Source organism: Notamacropus eugenii, chromosome 5, assembly GCF_028372415.1.
Source record: "Notamacropus eugenii isolate mMacEug1 chromosome 5, mMacEug1.pri_v2, whole genome shotgun sequence".
Lineage (NCBI taxonomy): Eukaryota > Metazoa > Chordata > Mammalia > Diprotodontia > Macropodidae > Notamacropus > Notamacropus eugenii.
In genome coordinates, this window is record NC_092876.1 from 425,469,644 (window position 1) to 425,492,930 (window position 23,287).

General features: G+C 37.4%; 1 protein-coding gene across 17 annotated transcripts in view; it reads right to left on the reverse strand.

Annotated features, from left to right (window-relative positions):
• ITSN1 (intersectin 1) overlaps positions 1-23,287 on the reverse strand; it is a 279,156-nt gene that overhangs the window by 124,155 nt on the left and 131,714 nt on the right. For all 17 annotated transcript variants that reach the window (XR_011968537.1, XM_072616851.1, XM_072616849.1 and 14 more), the window contains one exon: positions 2,440-2,567. Coding sequence is in view for 16 of the 17 variants with exons in the window: in XM_072616851.1 (XP_072472952.1) it covers positions 2,440-2,567 (128 nt within the window). In the remaining variant the exon portion in view is untranslated. The remainder of the gene's footprint in view (positions 1-2,439; positions 2,568-23,287) is intronic.

Sequence of the window (23,287 nt, forward strand, 5' to 3'; positions counted from 1 at the left end):
TCATCTAGGTGAAAGATGTTGATGGTCTATGGTTGCCATGTGAGCAGATAGAAGTAAACAGATTTGAGAGACAGAGAAATACAGAGAGAGAGAGAGAGAGAGAGAGAGAGAGAGAGATTGTGGGGGGAGAGAAAAAATGAAATTCGGCAACTGAACTGGACAAAAACAGTAAGGAAGAGTTAAGAATTAAGAAAAGTACCAAGGTTGCACACCTGGGTTTCTAGAAGACACTTGACAGGAATAGAGAAGTTTGAAGGGAAAGAAAATAAATGTAGCACTGGACTTGTTCAGTTTGAAATGCCACTGAGACATCCAGTTCAAAATATCTAATAGGTAGTTGGAGATAAATGACTAGGTATCATGAGAAAGAATGGTACCGAATACATGTATGTGTGTATATTAATGTGAATGTTATAGACATAATATACACATATGTACATATTTACACATATGCATGTATACACATATGAGTTACCTACATGGAGATCATAATTAAACCAAAAGGAGCTGATAAGGTCATAGAGTGAGAAAATATTCAGAGAAAATAGAAGATGACCCAGGACAGAAACTTCATGAACACCTACAATGAGGGGCCATGATATGGGTGATGTAATATCAAATAAGATTGAGAGGGATCAATCCAATAGGTAAGAGGATAGTTAAGACTGAGTAGGTCATGAAAACTCAGTGATATACAGGAAGAGAGTGTGTTCAATTACGTCTAACAGACATTAAAGCAGACAAATAAAAAGATGAGAATTGAGAAAAGTCCATCAAATATGGAAAATAAGAGATATGGGGTAACTTTGGAGAGTTATCTTTTTCAAGGAGTTTGGCTGATATAAGATGATAGGTGGAGAGGATGGTAGCATTAATGAAGGGTTTTTGTTTTATTTTGTTTTTTTAAATGGGGGAGACCCAGGCATTTTTATAGGCAGGCGGTAAGGAACCAGAAGACAAGGAAAGGGTGAAGAATAGAAGAAGGAGATGATTTGGGGGCAGTTAATTGGGAAAAAATGGGAGAAAATGGGATCAAAATTACACATAGAAGAGGTTGGTCTTGAGTAAAACAGTCATCTCTTCATTAGAAATGAAAACAAAGAAAGTAGAACCTTCTCCTCCCAACTGTGCACCATGTAAAAAATGTTCCCTCCACCAGTTCATGGCACCGACCACCAAAGCAAGGACACACTAATCATGCTCAGTGCGTTATATTAATGATAATAATACCTATGAAACATTTAAAGGTTTACAAAGTACTTCACATATATTATCTCACCAGGACAAATAGCAGATGATCGCTTATCCACAAAAGAGCAAAAGTCCCTTCTAACAATTAATAATGGTTGGCAGTTGGCCAGACATAAAGAAAGGAAGAACTCAAATACGGCTGACGAGATAAATGGTTGTGCATACCATTACCAGAAACTGAAAAGTCAGTAAGTGATTTGGAAGGCAAGAAAGTTTGGTTTTGGAAATAATAAGTTTAGGGCATACTTCAGTCTTATTGAGTTAAAAAAATTAATAAAAAATAAGAATTAATAAAAATATATGTTCTTGAAACACAGGGACATCAATGGAAACCTCTTCAATCTTCAGCTTTTTATACTAACCAGATAATCCAAACATTTGAATCCTTTTTTTTCTCATTCCTGTGCCTCGCTGAAATCCGGAAGAGTTGGAAGGGATGGTAGAGGTGATCAGTGCATGAACCCAGTGCTAAATAAATTGTCTGATACATGCTTAATAAATATTAGCTGAATGATTAATCCCTTCTACTGCACCTTGACAAGTCATCATGCTGCCTTTCCTTAAGCATTCTTTCTGGTTCAGAGGTTCAAAACGAACTTGATTGAGATTTCCCTACACTTAAAAGGATAATAAGTTCTCTTGCTTAGCTGTGCAGTGTACTCAAACAAAAATAAACATGCCAAAAAGTGTGTATATATGTGGGTGGATATAATTTGTACTCTAAGCAGCTGCGGCCATTTCTCTCTTTTTGAGCTCAAGTCTATATTTGCTATAGGAAGAAAAAGAAAAGGGATAGAAAAACACTGTGTGAGTTCTGCTGGAGAAACACTGAAGAGAAGTCCATCACAGTACTTTGATTTGGTCTTGACTCTCCTGATTGTCACTGTTATTAAAAAGCTGTGAACTGGAAACGTATTTTGGTTCTTCACATGCAAAGGAGCAAACCAACCGTTCTCATTTCCTTGTATAATTCCAATATCGACATAGCAATGGGACTAGAGAGTTCTGGGAACCAATTCAAAGCATGTGGGCAACTTGGGCATGCAAAGACTTTTATTCACACAGAAGCTAAAGCAGGTGGCTTCCTTTTTTTTTCAATACTGGAACTATTTGGAGAGATCGGGGTAAGAAAGAATGAATGCATTAAATCCCTTTCACAACTGCCCACAATAAACAGAAGAAACTTACCTTTGGGTTTCCTCTTTTTGCTTTTCTAATTCTATTGTTTTCCTCTCTTTTTCTTTCTGTTTCAACCTTTCCGCCTCTAAATTCTTTTGTTTTTGGAGCTGTTGCTTGTTATGTATTTCTCTTAGTTCCTAAAAGTGACCAAAAACACGAACCAGCATTTATACAAGGTAAGAGTCATTTATAGCTTTTGTTAGCATGCAAGGTTTCCTACAGGGGAAGGCTGTAATTCTTAAAGTCTATTCTTAGAGGCATCCATCCTCAACAAGGATCTCATTGTAGCAAGGTGATCTTTTTTATTTAGCTAGGGTGAACAAAGAGAGCCCATACATAGAGCATAAGACCTGACGTCGAGGAGACTTGAATTCAAAAATTTAGCTTAAGATACTAAATGTATGACTCTGAGCAACTCACCTAACTTCTTCTGCCTCAGTTCCATCAACTGTAAAATGGGAATCTTAAAAGCAACCTATCTCCCAGTGATGCGAGCACCAAATGAGCTAATATTCGTCAAGTACTTAGCACAGTCCTAGGAGTATAGTTGGTACTTATACTCATTTCCTTCTTTCTATTCTTTCTTAATTAATTCTCTCTGAGAACTTATTACAAACTTCCTCTTCACTTCCATTGATCTCCCTATCCTGGTTCTCTCAGCTAAAAAAACTGCTTAACTGAGAAAATTAAGACCACTCTATATGAACTCCTCTTTATCCCCTTCTCTTCATCTCCAAATCCCTTCTCTTCTCTTTTCCCTTGACCTCAGACAATAAGTGGTCCTGCTCGCCAAAAACAACTTATCTGCATGTACCAGGAAATGGCAACCTCAATCATCACCACCCCCTCCCGAAATCTTCAACCTCTCCCTAGCTTCTGACTCCTTCTATACTGCCTTCAACCATACCCAAGTCTCCCCCATTGTTAAAAAAAACACATTCTGAAGACCTTACCATCTCATCTGGCTATTATCTTTTCTCAACCAAACTCCTAGGGGAAAAAAAACTGTCTATATTTTTTGTTTCCTCCACCTCTTTCCTCTCAGTCTCTTAACTCTCTCCAGTCTAGCTTACAACTGAAACTGCTCTCTCTAAAATTCCCAATTAGCTCTTAAAGGCCAATCTGATGATATTTTCCTCAGTCCTCATTTTTCTTAATCTGCACCTGACACTGTTAACCATCCTTTCTTTCTGGAGACTCTCTAGTCTAGATGGTAGTTCAGCAGGTGGAACGCTGATCTTGGAGTGAGGAAGACCCAAGCTGAAATCTGGCCTCAGGTACTTTCTAACTGTATGACCTGTGCAAGTTACTTATTTCTTTTTGCCTCAGTTTCCTCAACTGTAAAATGAGGATAAGAATAGCACCTATCTCTCAGGTCTATTGTGAAATCAAATGAAACGTCTATAATGACAATAATAAAAGCCACACAGCACAGTGCCTGGGACACAGAAAGTGTATATAAATTCTTCTTTCCTTACTTTCTAGTTTCTGGGTTCTCGTGACATTACTTTCTCCTGCTTCTCCTACTACCTTTGTTGGACCATCATCTGTATCACATTCCCCAACAGATGATGTTTCCCAAGGCTCTGTACTTGGCCCTCTTCTCTTCTTTCTCCTGATACTCTCTCATCTGGTAACGTTTTCAGCTCTCACAGACTTAATTATCATCATTACTTAACTATCACCTGGAAGATGTCTTCCAGATGTGTATGTGTATGTGTGTATGTGTGTGTGTGTGTGTGTGTGTGTGTATCCGTTTCCAACTTCCTCTGAGCTTCAGTCCTGCATCACCAATTGCCTGTTTCATACTGTCACACTGGATGTTCCAAGGGCATCTCAGACTCCATATGTCTGTCCAACACAGAACTCACCCTTCCCCTTCCAAATCTGCCCCTCTTCAAAACTTCCTTATTTCTGTCAAGAAACACTATCCTTGCAATCTCCCATGTTTGTAAGCATGACATCATCTTCAACTTTTCATTACCTTAGTGTCTTGGTTGCCAAATCCTGCCATTTCTACCTTCACAACACCCCTTCTTATTCACTTTTGAATTGACTTCACTGTCTCTTTCCACTCCAGTCCATCAAACCACCCACCCCTCCCTCCAGATATCAGTGATTTTGTTTAAGGGCATATCTGATCACTCTACCCCCCTATTCAGCAAATTCCAGCAGCTTCCCATTTCCTCTAGACAAAAATGTAAGTTCCTCTCTTTGTCTTTTAAATCTCTCTTCACAACCTGGCCCCAAACAATCTTTCCAACTTCATTATACCTTATTCCTCCTTCTACTGACGTCTCAGCTTCTCCATCAGCCACCTCTACACCTCAGCAATGACCATTTCTGTGCCTGAAGGGCACTCTATCTTCATCTCTGATCCAAAGAACTCCTCTCTTCTTTCAAGATATATATTATTTTGCATATAACTGCTTTTATTTATTTGTATTTATTCCCTTTACATTTGTGTGTTATATACTTATATATGTACTTGCTGTCTCTCCTGTTATAACGTAAGCTCTCTTTGAGGAGGGAGTTTCCATTTTTGTATCTGTACACCTCTCGCTTATCATGATGCCTGACACCTAAAGGGTTCTTTTAAGAAATGTTCATTGACTGGTTGATTATATGAGAACAAATCAGGCTTGAAAAACAATTAACTTTGAAAATTATGAGCTTTTGGTACATCTTAACAAGTTTTACTTTCAAAAAATTATCCAACTCCTAATATTATTTGCTATTTGTTGGGAAAAAAACTAATTCCATAAAAGTATTAAAAGAAAGTATGTCAATTGAACAACTTAAAGGTAGGATAAGTTAAATAATTTCTGTGAATAAAAGAAGGAAAACCACCATTCCTTTTGCAGAAACAAACCAATGGCCTTGAAAGTACTCCATAGGGCCCTTCAAAAATCATTTCCATCCTTTTCATCCTGCTGAGTGCACCTTTTCTTGACTGCACTGGCTTCTCTTTTCTTTTCACATCCTCCATGTTGTACTATATTTTTGGAATAACCACTTACCCTACTTTTTATAAATATGTGATCAGTTGTTTTCATAACTTTCCCTCAAAATTCTTCCTAACTAAAGAGGTGTGCTGTCATCAGCCACTCAAGACAAAACCAGCTCCAGCTTCAAAAATGAAAAAGAGAAATCTACATTTTGATGATCAACAGTTTAAATCTATTTCCCAGCCTTAAGAGCTTGAGTAGGAATTTTCTCGATAAGCTCCTGACAATTAAGTGTTTGCCAAGTCATTGAAGTGTTCAAAATGTAAATAAGGATCAAACCTCTGATTCAATCTATTTCAAATGCCTTAGTTTTACTAATGGAAACAACCACTAAAAGTAATAATAACAAAAACAAATAAGAGAAAAATTGATTTGCTTTCCTCACAAAAACTCCAAGAAGTAGGAAGTGTAGGTATTATTACCGCATTTTATATTTCATGAAATAGAGACTGAGAGAGGAGGATAAGTAACTTGGACAGGGTCACATTGTGAGTACATGGGAGAGTCAGGTCTCCTAACTCCATGTTCTGTACCCTTTGTACTCCTTTACCCTGCTTCTTTACCTGGGTCATTTGCAAAGCAAACGACTGCACTCAACCCTATAAAACAAGATGCAAATATGTATTCCCAAGTTAACCTCTTAGAATATCTAACCAGGCAGAGTAAGTAGCCACCAAGAGAGTATAATTTATGAAGACTGCAAAGTGTGAAATTTCCCCCAACATTTTACCCTTACTGTCCAGGCCATGGCTCATACCTTCCTTCATGTCTGGAGACTCCTATCCCTACAGGGACCCTCCTTTGTGTTAGATAACAAAAGGCAGGGGAACTTTCTCTAGGAGGCTAATGTTAACTCGGATGAGACTAAAGGAACTTTCTGAACTCTTTCCTACATCAATATCTTGATAGATCTGTGATTTTTGCCATTTGTAGGCATTACTTCCAACAGGAGAGATGGCAATCCACCAGTACCTTCTTAGCCTTTTTGGCTCGGATTTCTGTCCTTCCAAAAATCCATGCACAGGGGATTCACCCACCATGTTAGAAGCCTGGGAGGATGCCAGTGGGACCAGCTGACCTCCAGTGATTTCTGACCATAAAAGTATCACTTGTTTAAATTTTATTCTTTTTTTTAGCTATCACTTTCACTTCCAGATGCTACTCTCCCACCTAACCTACACAGAAAGCCCCCATTTTGTTACAGAAATGGGGGGGAAGGAAGCAGCTCAGCAAAAATATCCCAAATATTATCTGAGTCTGTACCATATATATTCAGTCTTCTACAGTATAGACTCCACACCTATACACCACCCCACCACCTGCAAAGGAGGGAGAGAGATATATTTTCTCTTCTTCAGAATCATGCCTGGTCATTATTATATGTGGCTTTCTGTTTCATTTTGGGGCTCTAGCTATTTACATTTTTATAGCAGTCATGCATATGGTTTTCCTGTTTGGGACTAACTTCATTCATATCATAACATCAGTTCATATACGTTTTCCCATGCTTTTGTGAATTCTTCAAATCGATCATTTCCTATGGCACAGTAGTATGTAAGTACATTCATGTATCACAATTTAGCCATTCTCAAAATGATGGGCAAAACCTACATTTTTTTCCCAGTTCTTTGTCACTACCACAAAACACCGCTATAAATATCTTGGTGTCTATGGGATCTTTCTTTCTGTCTTTGATCTCCAGCAACATTTCCCTCACTCTTGCTACATGACTGGCCAATCTCAATTTCAACTCATATTCTTCTCTGATGGCATCCTTTATACTAGAGGTATCAAACACATGGTCCTTGGATGGCAGGTGGCCCACAACACCCATGAGTGTAGCCCAAACCAGATTAAAATATAATTGGGAAATATTTAACAAAACAAAAATCTAATAAAATAGGTAGGGTTTTTGTGTCAATATGAAGCCCATAGGGATTCTTAAGTACAGTTTAATGGCTCTATTTCAGTTTGACACTATTGTTTTGCGATATTTCTCCTTTGAAGAAATAAGCATTCATCACTGGCCTAATGATGCCCTTCAATATGCACTTTCTTCATCACTCTCTGGGTGACCCACAACTTCCATTTTTAATAATTTAGCTTTTAATTTTAATTGTGACTGTGTTATATCATGACTTGTAGCCACATGGTTTTCTGCTGATGCCTATTTAAAAAAAAGGTAGGTTGCCTTGTAAGATATATAGAATCTGGCCCTAGCAGGATAAGACAGAAGACAGATAAATTTAAACTAGGCATTGGGAAGAGGAAAGTACATAGCAGTGATAATATCAACGAAGGGATGTAGGGCATGCAAGGAGAGAAGGGAAATAAAGATTTAACATGGCACGGTAGCTGTTGGTCCTATGTCATAGTAGAAGCCCTAGGCTACTGGGGAAAGCATGTAGCTTTCAGTACTGGGAAGGTAAGTTCTGGATGGAGAAGCATCTGGACCAAGTTCCTAAAGAGGGAATGGGAACATAGAGCAAAGATGGAGAGGGGAAAAGGAATATGCCTGCTCCTTAAAGTCAGTCCTATGTTTGGTTATCAAAATTCTGCATTACAGATGAAAAGCAACATTGAGAAAGAATGTTTAAACTTGGCACTACCTTTATGAATTACAGGAGTTTTAAAATGAGATAATACAATGTGATATGATATAATGATATGTGGCTTGACAAAAACATCAATCCATGAGATGATTTGAATGGGATAAAATGTTAGGAAAGTAAGTCATAACCTAGCTTCTTTAAACTTGTATTGAGTTACTTTTAGTGATACTATCTGAAATCCCACTGTCCAATACCTTTAAAAGTTAAAACTCTGAGATAAGTTTGACCTACCTTACCTTTAAAAGGTACTGGATGAAAGAGAGAGGGATGTACTTATGAGTACTTAAGTATTTACGTACTTTCTTTTTTCTTAATATAAAGTTTTACATTCCACAGCATGAGAGCTTTAAAATTCTCAAGGTTTAAAATCCATGATGAGAAACCTCTCGCGGGGGGTCCTTCGCGCTGCGGACTGGGCGCCGGGACTGGGAGCTGAGTGCAGCCCTGCCACGGCCGCGGCACCAAGAGGAAAAGATCCGAGCGGGCTTCAGGGACGGGATCTCCAGTGGCCACGCAGGTCCCTCCACCCACAGAGGGACCTGCAAACCTCTCACAAAAGGTCCATCGCGCTGCAGACGCGGAGCCCAGCCCAGACCTGCCAAGGCCACGGCACCGAGAGGTACAGATCTGAGCAGGCTTCAGGGACGGGATCTCCAGCGGCCGCACAAGTCCCTCCACCCACAGGTGACGGGGGTCGGTGAGAGAGTCTCTTTGGCGGGTCGAGAGGAGAGTGGGGTGCCCCCATAATTCAGGCCCCCCCGGGAGGTAGAAGCTGAGAGGCGGCTGCAGACAGGGGCTCCCCAAGCGGGTGGGAGCCTGAATCCATTGTGGAAGGTCTGTGCATAAACCCCCTGAGGGAACTGAGCCTGAGAGGTGGCCCTGCCCCGACCTGACCACCTGAACTTAATCTCACACTGAATAGCAGCCCTGCCCCCGCCAAAAGCCCTAAGGCTGGAAGCAGCATTTGAATCTCAGACCCCAAACGCTGGCTGGGAGGACCAGGAGGCGAGGTGGGTGTGAGGAGAATATTCAGAGGTCAAATCACTGGCTGGGAAAATGCCCAGAAAAGGGAAAAGAAATAAGACAATAGAAGGTTACTTTCTTGGAGAACAGACATTTCCTCCCTTCCTTTCTGATGAGGAAGAACAATGCTTACCATCAGGCAAAGACACAGAAATCAAGGCTTCTGTGTCCCAGCCCACCCAATGGGCTCAGGCCATGGAGGAGCTCAAAAAGAATTTTGAAAATCAAGTTAGAGAGGTGGAGGAAAAACTGGGAAGAGAAATGAGAGAGATGAAAGAAAAGCATGAAAAGCAGATCAGCTCCCTGCTAAAGGAGACCCAAAAAAATGCTGAAGAAATTAACACCTTGAAAACTAGCCTAACTCAATTGGCAAAAGAGGTTCAAAAAGCCAATGAGGAGAAGAATGCTTTCAAAAGCAGAATTAGCCAAATGGAAAAGGAAATTCAAAAGCTCACTGAAGAAAATAGTTCTTTCAAAATTAAAATGGCACAGATGGAGGCTAATGACTTTATGAGAAAGCAAGATATCACAGAACAAAGAGAGAAGAATGGAAAAATGGAAGATAATGTGAAATATCTCATTGGAAAAACAACTGACCTGGAAAATAGATCCAGGAGAGACAATTTAAAAATTATGGGACTACCTGAAAGCCATGATCAAAAGAAGAGCCTAGACATCATCTTCCATGAAATTATCAAGGAAAACTGCCCTGAGATTCTAGAACCAGAGGGCAAAATAAATATTCAAGGAATCCACAGAACATCGCCTGAAAGAGATGCAAAAAGAGAAACCCCTAGGAACATTGTGGCCAAATTCCAGAACTCCCAGGTCAAGGAGAAAATATTGCAAGCAGCTAAAAAGAAACAATTCAAGTATTGTGGAAATACAATCAGGATAACACAAGATCTAGCAGCCTCTACATTAAGGGATCGAAGGGCATGGAATAGGATATTCCAGAAGTCAAAGGAACTAGGACTAAAACCAAGAATCACCTACCCAGCAAAACTGAGTATAATACTTCAGGGGAAAAATTGGTCTTTCAATGAAATAGAGGATTTTCAAATTTTCTTGATGAAAAGACCAGAGCTGAAAAGAAAATTTGACTTTCAAACACAAGAATGAAGAGAACCATGAAAAGGTGAACAGCAAAGAGAAGTCATAAGGGACTTACTAAAGCTGAACTGTTTACATTCCTACATGGAAAGACAATATTTGTAACTCTTGAAACTATTCAGTATCTGGGTACTGGGTGGGATTACACACACACACACACATACATAGAGACAGAGTGCACAGAGTGAATTGAAGAGGATGGGATCATATCTTAAGAAAAAAAATGAAATCAAGCAGTGAGAGAGAAATATATGGGGAGGAGAAAGGGAGAAATTGAATGGGGCAAATTATCTCTCATAAAAGAGGCAAGCAAAAGACTCATTAGTGGAGGGATAAAGAGGGGAGGTGAGAGAAAAACATGAAGTCTACTCTCATCACATTCCACTAAAGGAAAGAATAAAATGCACACTCATTTTGGTAGGAAAACCTATCTCACAATACAGGAAAGTGGGGGATAAGGGGACAAGCAGGGTGGGGGGGATGATAGAAGGGAGGGCATGGGGAGGAGAGTGCAATTCGAGGTTGACACTCATGGGGAGGGATAGGATTAAAAGAGAATAGAAGTAATGGGGGACAGGATAGGATGGAGGGAAATATAGTTAGTCCTATACAACACAACTATTATGGAAGTCATTTGCAAAACTACACAGATTTGGCCTATATTGAATTGCTTGCTTTCCAAAGGGAAGGGGTGGAGAGGGAGGGAGGTAAAGAAGGTGGAACTCAAAGTGTTAGGATCAACTGTCGAGTAATGTTCTTGCCACTAGGAAATAAGAAATACAGGTAAAAGGGTATAGAAAGCTATCTGGCCCTACAGGCCAAAAGAGAAGACGGAGACAAAGGCAGAGAGGGATGATAGAAGAGAGAGCAGATTGGTCATAGGGGCAATCAGAATGCTTGGTGTTTGGGGCGGGGAGGGGATAAAAGGGGAGAAAATTTGTAACCCAAAATTTTGTGAAAATGAATGTTAAAAGTTAAATAAATAAATTTAATTTAAAAAAAAATAAAAATTGATTAAAACCACAAATGTGTGGACTATATAGCTGGCTATATAGCCATCTATAACAAAAAAAGAAATGGAGATTTTAGTTGGCTGTAATTTCAATTTATGTTAATAATGACGATAATCAAAAATTAAAGATGATGTAGGTTTCAGCTTAAAAAAAAAAAAAATCCATGATGAGAGCAGTTTGCTATAGCGGGGGAAAGCCAGTGGGTTGGGATTCAAGTCCCTGATTTACCAGTTACTAGCTACACTGAGCTTGGGCCCACTTAACCTAATAGGTCCTCAAGAGATACCAAAATTCTATGAACTTTGGATTCATAATTTTTTTCATATCCAATTTGCTTTCTAGTATCATTTTCTTTTTGGTTTTACCTCAGCTGAAAGTTTTATTACACATGACAACATCAAAAAGGTAGACTCGTCAAACCAATAAATGCGAGCTGAAATAAAATGGAAATACAAATACATATTTTATGGCTGCTTCTCTTCAGACTGCACTAAAAACTGAAGGCTATTATGAACTCATCTCATCTTGGGAAAATGAATATATGTGACAGAATTCTTCTAATACGTAAAAATATTTCAGGTCAAGCTATCTTGTTACAGGTGTACCACCATTTTAAGAAATAATGACATATAAACATTTAAACTTATCAAAAGAAATTATCAAGTAATTATTTAACTTGCGGGTTATTTACTTTACAAAAGCATTCAACTTAGTGAAGTCTTAATGCATTCATGTCTTTATTTTTATATATCATTAATTATATGGCAGAGTGATAAGACAGAATGGGAAAAGGGAAAAAGATTTAAATAATACCTACTATATGCTAGGCACTAGGCAAAGCACTTTACAAATTATCTCATTTGATTTTCACAACAACCCAGCAAGGGAGGTGCTGTCATTAACAACCCCTTTTAACAGTTGAGGAAACTGAGGCAAACAGGTTAAATAACTTGCCAAGGATTACACCGTTAATAAGTGTCTGAGGTCTCATTTGAACCCAGGACATCCCTACTCCAGGCCCATTATACCACCAGCTGCCTTTAGATTAGAAGGCAGAGGAAAGTTAAAATTTAGATACTAGAGCCATTACCAATTAAGAATTAATCTCAGAAATAAATACAAAGTCTCCAAAATATTTTTTATCAACAGAAAGTGTTTTTCAAGCTTACAAAAATCTTAGGAACACGTCTCTCTCTTTCTTGAAAGTTTCTTACTTCAATATTGTCTTTTCCAGCATTTATCCATGAAGACAACAACACTGTTTTAAACACTACATACATTTAAGATATCCATAAAGAAGAAGCTGACAGTAGTCTTAAGGAATTACATTCCTACTAAAAGCAACGAAACACAAGTCTATGTGTAATTCAAAATCACCTAACACATGTAACATGATCAATTAAGTTCTTTGGACAATCAGATTGTTGCAAGAATTAGGTTTGTGATTCAAAGTGAAATTCAAAGACACAAAGTGTCAAAGAGACTAATCTATACCTCAGTTCAATTCAACAAATACGTATTAAGCACCTGCTAAGAGCAAGGCACTGGGGTAGAAGCTGGGGATACAAAGACCCAAAGACCAATAAAAAAAAAAAGGAACAATTTAACCTAAAGGAATTTACATCCTATAATTAACTGTGTGGCTACAAATAAACAGTGCCCAAATTTTTGTTATACTCTTTGCCTGGTTTTAAGATTTAAACTCTCCACCAGTCCTCTATGTACAAAAATATTTAGAGTAGCTCTTTTTTTGTGGTGGCAAAGAATTGGAAAATCAGAGGGAATCTATCAATTGGGGAATGACTGAATAAGTTTATGGTATATGAATGTGATGGAACATTATTATGCTATAAAGAATGATGAAATGGATAGTTTCAAAGAAATATGAAATGACTTGCATGTACTGATTCAGTGCCAAGTTAGAAGAATCACAAGAACTTATACTGTAACAGCAATATTGTAAAAACTAACAATTTTGAAATACTAAAGAACTCCATGATTCCAGAGGATTGACTATGAAGAATGCTAGTCATTCATCTGTTTATTCTTGACAGAGAGGTATGGGCTAAATATGCAGAATGAGACATATTTTCCCACGCGGCCAATACGAGAATTTGTTTTGCTTGACTATTCATATTTTTAATAAAGCTTTTCTCTACTCCACTCTACCCTGAGGGAGAAAATTATGTTTATTGATTGGAAAAATTAATTTTTAAAGACTTAAATAATTTATATAAGCAAAAATTATCTTCCTACCCTTAGAGCTATAACTTTAAAAAGTCAAATCTACAACACATGGAAAAAGAAAACCCAAGTTAAAAGCTGGAATTTTTGTGTTTCTCTTTTACTGAAGTATAGCAGGATACTTAGGAAAATAGTTCTGTCCCTAGATGGCCACAGTTTTCTTTCTATGGCACATTTAAAAACCTTGACTTATTTTCAATTCTGCTTCAGTGATGCACATACAAATATGTTGCCAAATCATCCAAATGTAGACATCTTCATTAAATCCAAAAAAGTGACAAACCAATTGAGTGATATTAATTTCTTTATTTATCCAAGAAGAAAGTAGAGCATTGGTGAAAGAATCCAAGGCATACTTTATTACAATGTTTCAATCTCTCCAGATTACATAGTTTTCAACTTCCAAAGCTATTAATTCAATATGTAATTGCCATACTACTTCTTCAGATTATATTAACTGAGATAAAAATTGAATGAATGAATAAATGACTATTGAGAATCAAGTCTCAATATCTCATTTGTAGCACTCTCTAGGAATTGAATTTCTTTCAAAACAACAGATTTTTGGTCAGAGAGTTGTTAAGCAATATCACAATAAATGTATAGGTCTGGTAATTCTGTTCTACTCTACAGTAAAACACATATTAATTGTCAATGAGCAACAAACTGAGTACTGCCTTCCAGGAAAACATATTAGCTTTGTCAGTAAACAAGTCCTCATTAAAACTATACAGATCTTTTCAGGTGCTTTCCAGTTGAGAGTTCAACTCCATTCCAGAGCTGGAGTACTAGAAAGAAAACTATATCTAAAGCAAAAGAATAAAAGCTTTATTTAGGGAGAGGCAGCACAGTACAGTATAATGAATGAAGGAAAGGCTGGGGATGTCAGGAGAGATTCCAGCCAAAACTCTGTCTAGTTGTGTGATTTCAAGTAAACCGCTTCACTCATCTGGACTTCAATGGGTCACCCAGAGAATGGGAGGACTGAACTAGAACCATCCTTGAAGTATCTTTCCATCTCTAAAATACTTGTTCTCAAATTCTAATAATTTTAATATTCAAATTTCTATCACTAGTATAGAATGTTGAATGATAAACATTAGGAAGGTAACTGAGCAAAATTTTCTTGCATTAGCTAAACAAGATGAAATGAAAATTAGTTTTAAAAAAAATCTTTCATATGACTTCATGTTTCTCTCCTTAATCAACAGAACACAATGCCATTTTCTTAAGAACTATGACATAGTTTCCCCATTATAATAAGTGCATATCCACTGTATTTCAACACTAAAATGCTCTGTAAACTGAATACTCATGATAGTGTGGTTTTTCCTCATCATAAAGAAATTCAAATTTATATAACGCTGTAAATATTTTACATTTACTTCTTTTTTTCCCCATTGGAATATAAACTCATTGTGCAGAGATAGTTTCACTCTTCATTCTTACATCCCCCGTGCCTAGCACAATGGACAGCACCCAATAGGTGTGGATAAATGCTTGCTGACTGATAGATAACTGAATATCATTTAAAGTAACTGTTCAATAATTATTTTTCAATAGTTGTTCAGTAACTAAAATGTACAGGCTCATGTATTTTTATGACCGACTTTTGTCTGTCTTTGAACAATTTAATAATAACAGAAGTGTGAGGATACAACAGCTGCATCAAAGTGTAATGAACATAATATCATACCATAAAGTTTTTTCTTTCTGAGAAGTATTATTGCATAAATGTTTAAGGGCAAACATGCTGAAAACTGGTCATAGGGATGGGACATTTGTCCCCTAAGAAATGGTTTTTGGTTACTTGCTTTCTTCAAATTCTGAGGAGTCAAGGCTCATAACTTACTTCATCCTTATATACTCTAACTATGGTGTTTTCCTTTTTAGAAGGTACTTTTGGAATGCTTGTTACATAGGAAGAAAATAAAACAGACAAACTGTCCCAATTAAGAATTTTCTATTAATGAACTGAAATTGATGATATTCCTGATATTGTAACTAAGACTAAATTGATGTTCATTACCTAGATCTCCTATGTAGATTTAGATATATTTAACTTTATAAAGATTTTTTTTTACAGGAAATGTTTTAAATGAATCTTCTCAATGCATTTATTTCTAGGCATATTGGTAAGAAATATATTTACATCATCATCTCTTCTAAATTATTTGTAATCTCTAGAGCTCTCAATGATTTCTTAATGGGCAGATCTAATGACCTCTTCTTAATCCTTATCCATCTTGACCTCTCTGCTGTTTGACACTCCTGACCACACTCCCTTCCTGAACGTTCTCCTCAGTTTCCTTTGCTGGACCATCACACTCAATGGACCATCACACATGTCACACTCAATAACTGTAGCAATACCCCAAGTCTCCATCCTGGCTCCCCTTCTCTTTCTTCTATATACTCTCTCACCTGATGCTCTCATTCGCTGCCATAGCTTCAATTATCATCTCCAAGCAGATAACTCCAATATCTATGTATTCATTCTTAATTCCTTTCCTGAACTATGGTCCCTGTCATCAACTGCCTATTAGATATACAAACCAGATGTCCTGTAGGCATCTCATAATCAATATATCTAAACCTTCATTACCTTTACCCAATCCAGCCAACCTACTTCCTCAAGACCACACTTCTCAAATTCCCAATTTCTTTTGAGGACCCCATGCTATCTGTCACCCATGCCTACAACCACAGGGTCATAATCAACTCCTCCTCCTCACAAAATCCAAAGATCCCATCAGTTGCCAAATCTTTTGTATGTATCTATACAACATGCCTTGCATATTCCCCCTTCTCCACACTCATGGATACTATTCTTATTCTAGCCCCCATCAGTTCTTGCCTAAACTACTGCAACAGGCTCTTGTCTCCCTACATAATTTTTCCCACCACTCCAATCCTTCCTCCAGATAGCGGTCAAAGTGAATGTCCTCAAGTGCAGGTCTAGTCATGCCACCCCTTGCTCAATAAACTCCAGTGGCACTGGATTATTTATAGCATCAAACACAAAGTCCTCTGATTGAATCTGGCCCCTTCCTAACCTATTATCAAATGAGATATTTGCAAAGCATTTAGTATAGTGAATGGCACATGGAAGTTGCTTAGTAAGTATCTGTTCCCTTCCTCTCCCCGTTTTCCATTCTCCTTACATGTTACTGCTCTCCACTCACTGGGTTCCAGCCACACTGGCCCATCTGTTATGATCCACCTCTTCTTTCATCCTGGTCCCCTGGCTGCTAGTGCCTACTCCTTAAGACTATCTGGCAACCACTTTGTATGTGTATACCAATATATGTACCATTTATCTCCCTATTAGAATGTAGGATCCTTGAGGGCAGGAATGGTTTGATTTTTGTCTTTGTATCCCCAGCATTTGGCAAAGTGCCTGACACATCAGATGCTAGTAAGTTAAATGCTTAACAAATGTTTAAATGGTTGATTACTACTGAAGTAAAACTCCAAAACTTATCAAATAGTCCCTTCAGTTAATTGATTTAAATTAAAAAAGAGATTATTTTTACTTTATATTTCAAAACTATACCAATCTGAAAGAATTATAGCTCTAAAGAAAGTGATTAATACAATACAGAATCTAATACATAATTTCTGTCAACCAAATCATATCTAGGAAGAAATTTTATAAAGTAATTTCTAATAGTTGCCCACATTTGGATAACCTCATAAAGTTTCACAAGTACAGTGAACAAGAACAAAATATATTTCATTACTTCACTACATAAATCTATGAAAAAGAAATACTTTGGAAAAAACTACTTAAAATTTTTCTTGAACAAAGGATTGTGGGAAAATAGCTCTTCTATACATATACACTGTACTTAATATAGCAAAAAAAAAATCTTAGTTATATAAATTCACACTGATTTTTTCTTGCTGTCTGCATTTCCTCTTCCTTGTTTTTTCTTTCCTTCATTGTTTCCCTTCGCATGCACTTTTTTCTCCTGACTTCTCATTCTGCTCTGTGGTTCTTTCTCCAACTCTTTTCTCTTTTCCCTTGGTTGCTAAACATTTTGCCTCTCACTGCCTTCAAAATGAATGAGCCTGCCAAGAACTCAAGAGTCTGAAACCAAGAGCATAAAAGCCTTAATTAAACAAACATATTTACTGTAACTTTCATTCTCTTTTTAATATTAATTCACAGGTATAATAGACATTGTCAAGGTCTAAGACTAATTTATATTTTCAGCACCAAAAAACATTTTTACTGACCAAAACATTTGGATTTCAAGAAGTCAAGAATTCCCAGCAAAAATATTATGGGATACAATGATTAATAATTCTGAAAGTATACTAGCGAAGTCAAATTTGCTTAGAAGACATAAATAGAATTCACGTAGAATTTTAACATAATATAATCTAGTACAACATACTCTGTTATATGGTACCTTGGCATATGCCTGATGGCGTGGCAAAAACATTGGATTTGAAATCAAGAGAGACACAAAGTTGAATCCCACTTCTAACGTTCATGGGCTAGATGACCATGGGCAAGTTATGTGACCTCTCGGAGGTACAGTTTCCTCATTGGGAAATAGGGACAATTAATACTGTGGCACCAACCTCATATGGTTGTTGTGAGGATCATAAGTGCTTTGCAAACCTTATAAAGCGGTATATAAATGTCAGCTATTAATATTATTACTGTGTATATTTTTAATGAATACATAAGTATATAGTGAAGACAGTAAATTCATACTAACTCTTGTCCGTTTATAATTTCTTTAAACAGCTCCTAAAAGGCAATGCCATGGTCTAAAAGGTTTGCTATATACAGAAAGACAAAACTAAATCATACAGTACCTTGTCCAGCTTGTAATTCAGGGCTTAGACCAACACATACGCTACTTGGCAACACAATACTAATTGAGCCTATAATCAATACTAGCTTTTGAAAAGAAGGCTTAGCATTTCTTATTAAATGCTATCTTAAATTAAACACTGTGCACTCATCTGTGTATGGCAAGCTGAAGCACAGAGCTGGAGATGGTTCATCAGTCTCAGTCTGACAAAGATGTGCACTGCCTGAGCAGGGGATGGAGACCTTTAGAAAGGAGTCTAAGTGGTTGACACAGCCCAGGAGAACTGCCAGGCACTGCAGCATTGTCTCTTCCATTGCCACTGGCTGGAAGAAAGAAATGCTCAAATGTCAACAAGCGTTCATGTTAAGACTTGTCCAGTACACAAGGACCAGATAGACAAGGACGTAACTTGTAAACAGAACACATGACATGGAACTTCACTGGATAACTGGATCTCTTTAACTGACATACTTCCAGGTTTTTAAAATGGAAATTCATAGTTTTATGCTATCAAGCATTATACTTAACATATACTAATGAAGCACTAGTGTCAGGCTAAATTTAGCAGTTGAAACACTTGTTAAACATGTCAGAAGTGGGCATTTGGTTCCATATCTTACTGATGAACAAGACATCTTACTCTCTCAATAACGCTGGTATCATGATTACACCCTTATAATCTATGTACAATGTAAGGAAAACACAAACATTCAATATCCCTATGTATTGTTCATATGTAGGACAGTCATGAAGACAACTTTTCTGGTCAAAGGGCAAGTAAGGAATGTAAATTGCAGATGCAAGAATATGTCCTTTAAATTATCCCCTGAGGACCTAGGGTCCTCTCCATTCACACTGCAGCTGAACTCTCTTTCAAAAGTGTTGTCTCTTCCAATCAGAGGATGAGCACCTTGAGAGAAGGAACTAGTTAACCTTTTCTATTGGTATCCTCCGTATCTGGCATAGTAATTGGTACATAGCCCTTAATAAATTCTTCTTTCATTTATCTGTTCATTCAATTAGAATTTGGCTGGATGTTTCATGTCTTCAGCATGAATAAGTTAAAATGTGCTATTTGTATTAAATATTGAATCAATAGTGAGATATGAGGATAATATATTAGGAAATTTCTAGAATCTTGGCCTGGGTCTCAAAAATTCACAAATTTCCTTACTTTCCACAAGATACTCTTCAAAAAAATCACAAAAAGTTTTTATTTGCTTCTTTCCTCAAATATTTGCCTCAGGTAACAAACAAATTCACAAGAAAATTTTATCTAGGGTCCTTATTGGGTGGTATAAAATCACATTTATTTGTGTGTATACATATATATATGTATGATAAATGTAAATCAGGGGTACTTAGTCAATATACCAAAATGGATGGAAATAGCCTATTACAAAAGCAAGTAATAGTTATTGCTTCTCATCCCACTTGCTACAAGAATCAAACAGTAACTGAGAAGTCTAAAAAATCTAGGCCTCCCTCCCTGTTCTGAACCCTGAGTTAGCAGAAAACAGTCAATAGAATCATAAAAACACATGCTATTTTTCACTCATTCCTATCTTGACAAAAAGAATGACTCTAGAGTGACTAGATAAGATATTGTCTAAGTTGGGCTGATTAAAGACCAATCTTGGGCAAGGGAAGGAGGATGGTGGCAGTGCATAGGGGGGCGGGGGCTGGAAATCTTTACCTTGATCACTGGAATGGCTTCTTTTAAGAAGTCAAATACACTCCACAAAAACTGAATGAGTAAACATAGGCAAGTAGTAAGTGTTTCTTTCTAAATGTTCTTCCTACCTATATGACTATCATAACTTATAATGAAATAAATGATTTATGCATAAAGTTGTTAATAAAGAAACAGTTAAACTGCCCAGGTTTTATATAATTCTGACTCATGCAAAAGCCATGTGAAATCACTTAACATTTTGGCTAAACATTTTATTCATTATAAGATAGTTTCTCTCTGCCCCTTTTTAAAATCTGCCCTATGTTTAAAAGAAATTAAATGTCTACTGTAAAATTAGTGCTTAAGATATTAGAACATGGTTTCTCTCATTCCCACTCCCCCCAGCAAGAAGGTTTTGGATATGGCAATATGAGATTAATTACAAGCAGAGACTGAAGAGTCGCTAACATTTTTTTAGCACAGCACTTTAACATCAGGAGCAAGTATAATCTGAATTGCTAATAAGAGGCCAGCTGGCACAGTGGATAAAGCACTGGACTTGGAGTGAAGAAGAGCTAGGTTTAGTCCCGCCTCTGAAACTCACAGGCAAGTCACTTAAACTCTGAGCCTCACACAACTCTTTAAGAAGATTTATCAATGAAATTGTAAGTAGGTTCCATCTGCCATGGAAATTACAGATCCTAAACATATTGACAAGTACAATCTGAATTCCTAATGACAGAAAGCATGGTATGATGAATAGACTGCTGAACTTGGGAGTTTTGAATCTGCCTCTGATATTTATTAGCTCTGTGATCACTGAACAGGATATTTTTAACCCCTTTAAATCTCAGTTTCTTCAACTGTAAAATGTGGATAATAATAGCTGCAGAATCTGTCACACAGAGTTGTTGTGAGGCTCAAATAATGTATATATAATGAATTTAAATAGCTATCTATATGTCAGTTATTATGACTAAGAATAATGTATATATACAGATATTATTAACAATAATAATATTAATGCGAGGGGATGCCCATCAACTGGGAAATGGCTAAACAAGTTATGTTACATGATTATGAAGGAATATTTTTGTGCTGTAAGAAATGAGGAGCAGGATATTTTCAGAAAAACCAGGGAAGATTCACATGAACTGATGCAAAGTGAAATGAGCAGAGCTAGGAGAACATTGTACTTAGTAACAGCAACATTGTAACAATGATCAACCGTGAATGATGTAGCTAGCATCAGAGATACAAAGATCCAAGATAATTCCAAAAGCCTTATAATAAAAAATGCCATCCTCCTCCAAAGAAAGAACTGATGGAATAGACATGCAGATTGAAGTATACCTTTTCAAACTTTCTTTATTATTATTTTTTTGGTCTGTGATTTTTTTTTACAACATGGCTAATAGGGAAATATTTTGTATGACTGCACATGTATGATCTACATCAAAAGGCATGCCTTTTGGGTAGAGGGACTGGAAAGGAGGGAAGAAGAAAATATGGAACTCAAATTTTTTTTAAATGTTAAAAATGCTTACATATAATCGAGAAAAATAAAATTAAAATTAAATTTAAAATTAATAATATTAATGTTGAAACTATAGTGAAGCCACAATGAGTTTTACTAGAATTGGTGAGCAATACGAAAATATTTAACCCATAAAACCACATAAGAAACTGTTGTTGCTAAATACATAAGATCTGGAAATGACAAAGGATTTCTTTATATTTTCTAGTGTCTCCAAAAAACAAAAGTGACAAGTGGCACACTTTAACTAAAATTTAATTCTGACTCCCAATGATATTCAGTTAAGAAAGCTGAGTTATATACAGGACCCTCTATGATGCTTCAATGATGAGAATGCTTCTTCCTAACTGTGGAAACTGCTTCCTGTTCCCTTGTTCTACGGAAACAGTTGTATCCATATTTCACTTTGCTCCGTGAGTGTATCCTGCAGCCCCAGATGTAAATATTCTCCCTAGTAACTCTACAGTTGCACATGGGCAAACACAGTCTGTTGTTTCTCTAGTCTGGTCTTTGTCTAGCCATGGTTCTTCCTACAATAATCCCAGCAGCAGTAACAATAATAGCTAGCATTTACTATGAGCTAAATGCTTTACAAATATCATCTCATTTCACCATGTGGTACACCCTCTTTTCAAAGCCTTTTTTTGGGGAACCCCAATATCTGGAAACTTTTACACTTGGAACATTCCAGGCTGGAAGCTTCCAGTTTCACAGCTCATTGGTATCTTCCTGTCTGTGACCTCAAGAGTGTAAAACCAATCAGACCTGTCTGAGCAGGACCACTCCCTTCTCTTTAAACAACTGGGCTACCTTGATCCTGGAGCTATCACAATCCTTGAGCTGAGCAACCTATCTTGAACACAGACCCAGAAATCCTTCAGCACCGTGTACACCTTCTTCCTGCCATGGCTTGAAGACCATCGTACTCTAGACTCCCTGATGACAAGCGTGGTTGTATACCTTCACTAACCCCTTTCTAGTCCTACTTTGAAAATATTAATACCAAACCCAGTACTAAGGGGTTAAGTGGATGGAATAGCTGTCCTAGGTTGGGGTGTTAGCTCTGGTCCTGGTGTGAAGGAACTAAACTCCCCTTTTTTTGGTCCTGCATCCTATTCCTCTGGGGGTCTCTAGTTAAGCCATATGGACTTCCCTTTTAGGGCCTCCCTTAAACACACCAAGTAAAAAGGTCTCTTGCTTTTAGCAATGACTGGCTCATCTAATTATCCTACAAAGCCCCTTTTGGACCCAGCAACAGCCCTTGAAACCAAAACCAATCTATCCTTGACTCTTCAGTCTCACCCCATCCTCACCTTTTCCAATCAGTTATCAAATCTTTTTGATCCTTTTTCTTCAATACATGTACCATATTCTCCATTCATGCCATTAGCATCATAGTTCAGGACCTTAGCACCTCTTACCTGGACTATCATAATGTTCTCCTTTACCAGTCTTCCTGAATTAACGAACCCATCACCTAGCTGGCAAAATTATAATCCTAAAGTACAATAACTATAACCATATTGTATCCCTGCTCCCAAAACTCAAGCGCAAACTCCTTTATTTGACATTGACAATCGGTGGATGATATTTTCAGCCACAGTGGCCCTACCTCCTGGTCTCCATACATGATATTTCACCTCCTATCTTTGTGTTCCTGCACATCTCATGCTTGGAATGTTTTCTCTCCTCGCTTCTGCCTCTTAGAATTCTGTGCTTCCAATAGGGTGCACTTCAAGGGCTGCCTCCTAAAAAGGGCCTCCATGATTCCCCCTAATAGTTTAGTGCTCCACTTGCCCC